Raw genomic sequence first — 10,706 nt, 5'->3', positions numbered from 1 at the left:
TTGTGCAAGTTTTATTATAAGAATCAAGGTATACCCTGGTATGATCATACAAAGACATCTTTGAACTCTAGAGGCAACTCAACAAGGTCTTGCTTCGTCTCTGTGGTCAGGTCAATTCTAGTATTCACCAAGCTCACAATTTCTAATGATTCCTTGAGAGGTAGGATCTGTTTATCCTCTTGTTCTACCATCCTCAACAAGTCCGGAGATGGACGACAATCTATGTCATTTTCAAAGTCGTGAGATCCCTCTAAACACATGTCTCGCTCAAAAGGAGATTCTAAGTCTGTAGCAGTGTCATTCATTTCGTTGATATCCAAGGACCTATTGCAGGTACAAAAGAATATACAAAGAATATATGAAGTTATATAATTATGAATGCAAGATTGATTTGGAAGAAAATCTAAAAGAATAAAATTTGGAAGAAAATCGAAAAGAATGAAAGAATCAAAGATACTTATTCGTAAAGAATAAAAGAATATGGGCTAAAAAAATGATCGAAAAGATGCATTTCATTAAAATGATGACGTTCAGACATGAGCCTATTTCACAAAAGATTTCTTGTTGCCTCTAGGCTGAAAGCAACAAGTGTGTTTTGAATATTACTCTGAGTAAGTTCTAAATACTACAGGGGTTTCTTTAGAACACTCCCAAGTTTATAAGGGCGAACATCTAATAAGATCTCTTCTCCAGTTGCTTCTTCGTATTCAGCACTGATGTGAATTTTTCCCAACATCTCTTCATTCATCGCACTCCTTTCATTATCCGTATGATTGAGTAGCGGGTTTTCTGTACTGAGTGAATCTTCAAATTTGACGATGCCCATATTGATAAACCTTTCGACCAGCTTTTTAAAGGCAGTGCAATTTTCTATAGAATGCCCCGTAATTCCCGCATGATAGTCACATTGCACATTTGTGTCGTACCATTTGGGGTACGGAGGTTGTAAAGGCTTCAAGTAGAAAGGGGAGACAATACGCGCGTCAAATAATCTCTGATACAGTTCTTTATATGACGTCAGAATTGGTGTGAACTGGAGCTTCTCGGTACATGATTTCATCTCAGATTCTTGCTTTAAAGGACTCCGATGTCTGGTGGTTTCTGTCTTTGACCGGCCCACAGTGATTGGTTTTGAGTGGCCCTTGTTATATCTGTTCGCATTATTCCCCCTATTCTCCTTCTTCCTTGGGGCCTCTATAGTATCTGGGTACTCTGTCCTCACCTCATTATCAACCCTAGAGTGGTCCATCGGGTCCTTCCTTTTTTCTCCAGCTAACAATTGGTTGAACTGGCTCACCATGGTTCTCTGTAATTCTAGCATCTGATCTCTCATCTCCAGTTGAAATTCGGTCAATTGCTCCTGTATCTGCATTCGCTCTAATTTTTCCAACCTTTGTTCCACTTCTCTATTTCCTGTTCGGGTAGCGCAAGGGTGCTGGTTTGGTAGGTTGGTTTCCATTGACTCTGAAATAATTTCGTTTGATTAGGGTCTTTTAGTGAAATTTGATGCATGCAATGAAATGCAATGCAGATGCATGAAATGAATGCAAAAAAGACGTTGATTCTTGATTCAATTCTATTAGAACAACTTTACTATAAAATAAATCTTTTTACATAAAGCGGATATATATACGGCTTTGCCCTTATGTTCCAAGAGAACGATCCTTTTCTTCATTCGCACATTAAGATGAATCTCACGAACTCTGAAAAATGACGTCTCTTCCATCTCCCTTTTGCTTGATCCGAGCCATGACTCGATGCTCGCTTATCCTCGTGATGCTCATTGGCTTCTCTTTAAGAAAGTTCAGCTGCTCTCGAATAATCTTTGTCACCTTGAATCCTCGGGGCAATGGAGCAATAGTTGTGTTGTCCTCCATTAAACTATCATCCTTCTCTCGTTGTGTCTTCTTAGAACATATTCGGGCAACCGTATTATTTTCCACTTTATCAAAAGACCCATTTCCTTATGACAAGCTCTCTATTTAACAACCGAACCTGAATCAACACCTCTTTATGATGAAAATGCAATGCAACCATAACCAAAAAGAAAACAGGTTAGTACAAATCAAAAGCAAACAAGAAAGATAGAGTACCTATTCGGGTAAATACTAGGGGTTCGAAGTGGTTCTATCTAAGGTGGGCTCCTGAGGTTCACTACATGAGGTTTGGTTCTAAAGTAAGGGTACCCGAACCAGCAGATTCCTCGATCCTCACCCATTATAGGCTCATACGGACCGAGTTCGATTCAGGGGAATACATTTCCCTATGGCTGCACGGAGATGAAAATCTCACGAAGACATAGGTACGGATGTATCCCGAAAGTGATCCACTATCCTGCACGGAGGTGAAAACCTCACGAAGGACTAGCTTCTCACTTCCACTTAAGAAGGTTTGACCAACGGTCATGCAATGCAATTTGCAGAGATATAAAAATTTAAAATACAAAACATCATGAAAACTATAACTCAAAACAAACAAAATGTAATGAAAGGATCGTATATTTAAATCAAATTTTTAACTTTTGACAAAAAGACAAGAAATAATCAACTCGTGGCTTGACTCTCTTATTTAAAATCCCCAGTGAAGTCGCCAAGCTGTTGACACCATTTTTTTGGATTGAAAAACGGGTCGACTTGGGTTTTGACGAAAACAAAAAAAATAAAAGTCGCCACCAATCCTTTTTTATGAGGTGTGATTGGATCACCTCGAAAAGTGGTTGTTTTTAATAAACGGTTTGATTTTATTAAAACAACAAGTTTGGTCCACGAAATTCAAAAAAAATAGGTTCGGGAGTCGATTACGCACGAGGAAGGATTAGCACCCTCGATACGCCCAAAATTGGTACCTAGTTGATTACTTAATGTCTTAATGTCGAAAATTGAGAACTTTGAAGAATTTTAAAAATACGATCATTGTATTAAAAAGTTGAAAATTTTCAGGAAAAGGGGGATATTTCACGTTATTCGAGAAAGAGAATCATATCCAGTAAGTTAGGACACAATGTCTTGAATTCTCGATACGCAAATAAAAAAATGCTTATTTAAAATATATTTAACTATCTTGGATTAAAAAAGGGATCACGACTAGTAAGTTAAGACACGATCCTTTTTTAATTCCCGATATCGTTTAAAACTTGAGTTTAAAAAAATTCGTGCAATAAAGTTTAAAAGAATATTCAATTGTTTAAATCAAATAAAAAAAATCGCAACCCAATACGTTAGGGCACGATTTCTCAAAATATTAAACATTGAATATTGCATTTATTTTGAAAAATCCTCGTCTCGAGAAAACAACGTGTCACATCCAATGCGTTAGGACACAACGTATTGAATTCTCGATAACGAGCTTTTTATCATTTTTAAAAGAGTAATCTCGATTATTTAAATTCAACGAAGAAAATCAGAACCCAATACGTTAAGGCTCGATTCTCTCGAAGATCCAAAATACCGAATATTACTTATATTTTTAAAATTTCCTTTTTTTGAAATCTAAATAAAAATGGGTGTAATGGAATAACAATGATAATGATGTAATACAAGCAAAAACAAAAGATAAATAAATAAGAAGTCACATGTATATAAATAAAATCAATCACATATGTACAATAACGAGCAATAAACAAATAAAAATTCTAAAGTATAATAAATAATAATAACGGACATACAAGTAAATAAATAAATGAAGAAAATAAATAAAAGATATGTATATGGATTATAAAAAAATAAAAGCATAAATATTTACATATATAGGTATATAGATTATAAAATAAAATAAAAATATATAAGTATGTATACATGAGATTGTAAAATTACGGAGAATATATATGTATGTATATATATAATGAAATTTGGAATTAAAAGATATACATAATAATAATAATAATAATAAGCTAAAAAATAAAATAAAGTAAAAATGAAACAACGATACATTGAAATACGAAAAGAAAGCATAAATAATGAAGAATAGAAAATAAAAAAAATAAAAATTAAAGAGAAAAAAAAAGGTAAATGAATAAAATAAGCAGAACATCATAAATAAGTAAAAAGGATTAGATTAAAGTCAAAACAAAATTTAAGGGAAGAAATCAAAAATAAATAAATAAAAAAACGTCCCAGGATCAAATCGCAACGCGCGTTTGACATGGGGGACCAAAAGGGAAAATTTCCCTACCCCCAAAACGTAGCGCTTTAATGCGGACTTAATCGAAACAGAAATAAAATTATAAGGCTAAATTGAAAATGGAAGAAAAGGAAGAAAAAAGGTCAAATTGCAACGCGTTGCAAAATCGAAGGGACTGCGCGTATAAATATACCTTTTTTAGAAAACACGCGGATCCCCTGGGCAAATGGGCTCGGGTCAGGAGCCCAAAACGACGTCGTTTTGGGGCTCTCCTGACCCTCTCGAAACGGCGTCATTTCTTTATGCTATAAAAGGCAGAAAATTTTTAAAAATTCTTCATTTTTCCTTTCTTTCACAAAAAAAACTTCAGAATACTCTCTCAACTCTCCCTTTCCCTGGGCACTGCCCAGAATCAGGCCAACACCGCCGCCGTGCCGCCGTCTCGCCGGCCACCATACACGGTGGCCAAAAAATTCAAAAAAAGGTAGTTTTTGCTTCTTCTTTTTTTTACGTTTATACGTTATATATAGTTTTAAAAAAAAGAAACAAAATCTAATACAAATAGCTTCGAAAGGAAAAAAAAATAAAGAGAAAAAAAAATAGATCTTATACCGAAAAAAATGGTTTCTTGAATCCGTTTTTGCTTTTTTATTTCTTGGAATCGTGAAAGAGGGGCCGAACCCATTACAAAAATTTGAATGGCTTTTTATAGCCTTTTTTACAGTGTTTTTATATTATTTCTTGTCATTTCTTGCAGGCAAGTGGACGGCGACAGTGGCAAAGAGCAGGTGGCAGTGGCAGGAGTTGGTGGCTGCTAAAGCGGCGGGGTGGTTGACGGCAACAGGGATTAGGTGCGACACATGAGAAGCAGGGGCTAGGGTTCTGAAACCCTAGTTTTTTTTCATTGGGTTTGGGCCACATTTTTTAAGGTTTGGGCCTGATTTGGTTGTAATGGGTTTTGAAATTTTAGGATAGTGGGCCCGGGCTAAATTGGGCTTGTACACATGTAACATAAGAATTGCTCTACAAAGCAATCTAACAAACATTAGGTTGGAAGCAACCTAACAACAATCTCAAAATAAGCTTTCATAATGTCTGAAAATTTGACTCCTATATCTCAGATGATTAAAAAGTACTAATTTAAGAAAGATTCTTATGTTAAAACTTGTGAAAACATAAAATTTTCAACCAAATGAGTGTTCTATAAGTGCCCTTAGTGAGACATCAAAAGGAAAACAGAACTTTAATAATCATTCAAAGGCAAGATGATGAAAAATATAAGTTTATAGCAACAAGGCCATTATAAAGGCATAGGCAATTTTTAAGACAAAAACAACCTCACAAAATTGGAAAAATGGAAACTTAGGTTACCAAGAGAAAAATAAACTCTGTAATAGGGACCTTAATGCAATGCAACTATAGAAGAAAAAAAAACTATCTTGCGAGTATTTAAAAAGTCTTTCCCTGAGAAGAATCTGAAGTATCTTTGCAATTACTATCAACATTGCAAAAAGTAAAAGAGAACGAAACTACATGTTTTATTGGGTAGTTCACAAAGTTACCTAGAGAAAAATGGAAACTTATATTACCTAGAGAAAAGTAAACTTTGGTAATAGGGACCTTAAAGTAATACAACTATAGAAAAGAACAAACTATCTTGCAAATATTTAAGAAAGTTCTCCCCTGATAATCATCTGAAGTATCTTTGCAATTACTATCAACATCACAAAAAGTTTATGAGAATGAAACAATAATTTTCATTCGGTAATTCACAAAGTTAAAGCATTTCTTGGTTGATAAGGCAACTGACAGAAATCCAAAAATCGAATGCAATAAATAGTGCTCTATATAAATTTCATTCAATAGAAATTTGAAGAAACACAATTTCTGCCTATCATTTGCATGCATGAATAGTCAATCGAGTTATGAACTTTCACTCATTATTTAAATATGTTTTAAGAGAATCCTTATGCATTAACTGAAAGAAAACCTAGTTTGCCATTCTAGACTTTCCACTGTAACTGGAACATAAGGAAGTTTGCTTTGACAATACCACCATACAGCACAGAGGCATGACAAACTAAAAAGACTTATAAGATATAAATAACAATGGGTATCAATGTGGATAACCCTTAGGGGTATATGTGTAACAAAATATCATATCATTTCTCCTATATGAAACATTTGAGAGAAATTGAAAGAGTGACCTAACCCAAAGCCTCACTGTCCCCAAAATAGTTGATAAAATAAGAATACCATATGTATGAAAATAAAACCATCTCAAATTTTCTAAATTAGGAAAACAACCATGTGTTAAACTTCAATTAATTATTAGATTAGTTATTATTTTATTAGGAGATTTTATTTATAAGTATTTTATATCTTTAAGATATCTTTTTTTAATGAAAAATATTTTAGAGAAATATTAGGAGTCTTTCATTATTTAAAGTCATTGTTTTAATTTACTTAGCTTATAAGTCTTTCATTCAAACAAGTAAACCCATGTAACCTCTAATTAAGAGGTTGATTGCTAGAAATAAAATTAAGTCAAAATTTATTCCAATATTCAAAGGTTTAAGAATTTCTCTTAACAAGTTTGGAATTGCCTTCGATGAGTTCCACTTGTTCATTATAGGTTCATAGGTTCACACAAAAGAAACAAAATAAGGGGAAAAGCCCGCTGGGTCAAACGATTTTGTACAAATTGTCCGGTGACTTGATTCATAACTCAAGATTGTAACACCATGGTTGAAAAAACCCACAAGTAAAGATAAAAATAAGCAAGCTTAATCTTTTAAAACAATCACAAAAAAAAAAAAGAAAATAATGTCTATTACATAAGAAAGGTTATGAACTTACTTAGTAATCCTTTTTCTGTTCTGGCCAAGCCTTATCTTCCCTTCTAAGCATAGAAAAATGCAAAGCTCCAACTCAGGCATTCACAAAATCTTTACTTCCTTGGTTGAATGTTTTATGTAAGTTTAACCATTTATTTATATACCATGTCATATCAGCAGCAACTTGTCCTAACTACAATTATAAAGCTAAGCAAACAGATAAGCCAAAAGCAAATATTTTATGGTTTAAATACTATTCTATCCATAAGACTCACAATTCAATGAAATATAAGTAGCGTGCATAAAAAATCGGAAAATAAAACAGAAATATGCATATTTACATGCAGGGCTCTATCACTATGAATGGTAGTTACAGGAAAACCATTCATGCATAGCCAATGTTCCAACAAATCAGCTCCCTTACTGTTTCGACAAAAACTAATGTACCAGCTTGCTGCAAGAACAAGATTAAAATGTTAAAACAAAATGGAAACTGCAGTCAAATTCACAAAATCATAGAGAAGACAAATGATTTACAAGTACATTTGATCTGAGTCATACAAGAATTTCTATTAACATCATTAAAATGAGTGTTAGAATTACAAATCACTAATACCTTGCCCTAGACACCTTTCTTCAGATTCAAGAACAAATTCTACTCTATGCACAATCAAATCAGTACTAGATCCCACTCAGCTCATAGCCATGAAAATATATTTTGCAAGAAAATCAGAGGCCATTTTCTGCATGCACAAAAAATCGAAAGCCTGAATAGCAGCAGTCTAGACCCTAAAGTTAAGAGTGAACATAAAACATGATTGAAAACCAACAAACTAAAAAACAAAAGTATGCCAAAGAAATCAATTTTTTCCCTAAGAGTAAATAGAACATATAGTTTCACTATGACCAACAAAATTAGAGTGCAATATTTTTCTTGTCTAGGAGTATTATCGCACTACTATATTAGATAATGCTAATTAAAATAAAAATAATAATGAGGGGTAAAATGAAAGGAAATAGGAAGGATGGTAAAGTACTTGTTGGTTAATAGGAGCACCTCCACAAATAACAACTAGCGTAACACCGATTTATCAGAGAACTTCTAGCCTTCATCATGTAGCTGCAATAATAGTCATAAAACATAAATTCCAAGATATAAATAGAAGCACGACTTATAAATTTCAAAAATACGACACCTACTTGCATTGGGAGGTCTCTGATAGGAGAGAGAATAAGAGGTAGTAGGTATACTGTACGTGCCCTTATAATAGTCTTTGAGGAACCTGGCCTCTCCTAATTCCACTAATAATTGGAAAACAAAAGGCGTATCTCTTTTCAGAAACAATCTGCGCACATGCCATCAAATCCCACCTTGCAAGTCAAATGGGGACGGCATACCGCAGAACAGGTGTTGGCTTCACATACATGCACTTTGGGATGTTTAGATTTAACATTTTGCCCTAATCAATCTCCAAAAAAGTATCGATAGGTGGCAGCACATTATCACTTCATGTTTCCACGAAAATGTCTTCAAAGGCATCAAAATTGATCCCGGTACTCTCTTGCTCACTAAATACCTGCTCTACATCGTCATTATTTCCAAATGGATTGGCTTCCCTCCCTATACAACTCCTACCACCAATTCGACTACCACCACTGTACAGCCCATTTTACCCGGCCCAGTACCCAAATAAAACCAAATTACCCAAATCTACCCAAAACCCAATTACAACCTGGGGCCCAAACCAAAAGACTTAGCCCAATACCCCTAACCCAACCAAATCCAACACAGCCTAAATGGCCCAATGCAAAAAAGGGGGGGGGGGAGTCTGAAAACCTTAGCCCGAGGTGTGCCGCACCTAGGGTCTTCTGACCCTTGACCTACCAACCGCCACCGCCGCGCGTTTGTCACCGCCGCTGTCATGTCGACCGACGCCTACCAATCACCTACAGGAGAAAAATAAACATGCAAGCAGCAAAATAATAGAAAAAAATGGAAACAAATCGGCTATAAAAGTCGAGCACCACTTCCGTATTTTCTTCTTCCCTTTTTTTACGACCAGTTAATAAAAAAACATGCAGAGCAAAAGCTTTTAAAAGGTTGATTCAAGTTTTACTATTTCTTTACTTTGTGTTCTTGTTTCTTTTTATTTATTTATGTTTGTTTATTTCCTTTTTTACGAACCTTTTCAACAAAAACAAAGTAAAAGGGAAAAGGGATACTTGCCGACTCCGAAGGCTCTTCGTCAGAAGTCCTCTTTGGACGTTGAAATCAGACCTAAAAGGTTTGAAAAATCCCATCTTTTCGGTCTTTTTAGTCGGGAAAGTTGGGTCTCCGAACAGGATCTTGAACGAGGGTTAAAAAAATCCGATCCTGGCCCCTATTCGACCACCATTTACGGCGGAGCCTCGGCTGAGGTGTGGCCATCTGTCGGCGGTGACCATGGCCGGTTTCTGGATATATTAAAAAGGAGGAGAGGTATTTCTTTTTTTTAATGGAGAAAGGAAAATGAAGTTATTAGAAAATTTTTGGTTTAAATAATGATATCTAAACGGCGCCGTTTTGGCAATAGAGGTCAGGTGCCAAAAGGACGTCGTTTTGGCCCTGACCCGCGAACCGACCCGTTGGCCCTCAGGATCCGCGTGTTTCTGCGGTGAAGGGACTATTTTCGCATGCGACCCTTCCGTTTTTGCGGGGCTTTGCAATTTGGTCCTGAAATTCTTTTTTTTTTACATTTTGCTGTATAATTTCATTTTTGTTTCATTTCGGTCCAGATGGAAACGGTGCGCTCCAAAGGGCTGGGAATAATTTCCCATATAGCCCTCGCCCTTTTCCAGCGCATTTCAGTTGGCCCTTTTCTATTTATAATTTATACCTTTAAATTCCATCCAAATTTCGATCTAGTCCCTCTTATATTTATTCATCCATTTTATTATAATTTAGACTCCAAAGTTTATTTTAACCTCAATTTGATCCTTTATCCTTTTAATTTCAAGCTTTATTTATTATTTTTCGTTCTGTTCATTTCTTCATTTATGCATTCATGTATTTATCCATTTCCTTACTTTTCTTGTGTTTAGAATTTATATTGTTATTTATTCCTTTATTTATACATTTCATTATCATTATTATTATTATTATTATCATTTTTATTAGTGTTTAATTCATTTTTATATTTCTAGTATTAGAATAGTAATTAATGTGGTAATGGTTATTATTATTTGGTGATTATTATTATAATTATGTCACGACTATTATGGTATTGTATGATTTATTATTTACCCTTTAAATATTCTACTAATATAGTTATTTTATGTTATTTCATTATTATTGTACTATACATTGCACAAAATAATTGTTTGCCTTCACACGATATTTGCATAAATTAAACTCACATCTTGTTATATTACATTAATTCTTACTCAAATTCAAAAAAGAAAACTTTTAGAATAAGGCAACATTCTGTATTTAGAAACTCAAGAAAGTTATACCCTAACTTACGGAGTTTTGACTTTCTCGAAAAATTTAAATACACAAATCATTTCAAACAAAATTTTTAAATGTTCTCGAGAATTAACAAAAGATCGTGTTCTAACTCACGGGACATGATCTCTTTTTTAAACTCGAGATAATTGAACTCTTTCAAAATAAATAAATTTTCTGACTTTCATTCTCATATCGGGAATTTTAGACATTGTGTCTTAACTTACGGGATGTGATTCTTTTTCTCGATTAACGTGAAAATATGC

General features: G+C 34.3%; 1 protein-coding gene across 2 annotated transcripts; it reads right to left on the bottom strand.

Annotated features, from left to right (window-relative positions):
* Positions 1-486: 486 nt before the first annotated feature.
* On the bottom strand, positions 487-9,483 carry LOC107913393 (uncharacterized). 2 transcript variants are annotated; one of them, XM_041104043.1, is made up of 5 exons: positions 8,157-9,483; positions 7,994-8,076; positions 7,573-7,699; positions 6,979-7,410; positions 487-1,464 (listed from the first exon to the last, which is right to left on the bottom strand). In XM_041104043.1, exon 5 carries the CDS (start codon positions 1,457-1,459, stop codon positions 626-628), a length of 834 nt encoding a protein of 277 aa, XP_040959977.1. In that variant the 5' UTR covers positions 1,460-1,464; positions 6,979-7,410; positions 7,573-7,699; positions 7,994-8,076; positions 8,157-9,483; the 3' UTR covers positions 487-625. The 2 variants fall into 2 exon arrangements, with proteins under 2 accessions (XP_040959977.1, XP_040959976.1); XM_041104042.1 differs by lacking the exon at positions 7,573-7,699 and having other exon boundaries at positions 8,157-9,482.
* Positions 9,484-10,706: the final 1,223 nt, after the last annotated feature.

This window comes from Gossypium hirsutum, chromosome D11 (genome assembly GCF_007990345.1).
Source record: "Gossypium hirsutum isolate 1008001.06 chromosome D11, Gossypium_hirsutum_v2.1, whole genome shotgun sequence".
Classification (NCBI taxonomy): domain Eukaryota; kingdom Viridiplantae; phylum Streptophyta; class Magnoliopsida; order Malvales; family Malvaceae; genus Gossypium; species Gossypium hirsutum.
This window is presented reverse-complemented; position numbering and strand designations above follow the sequence as displayed.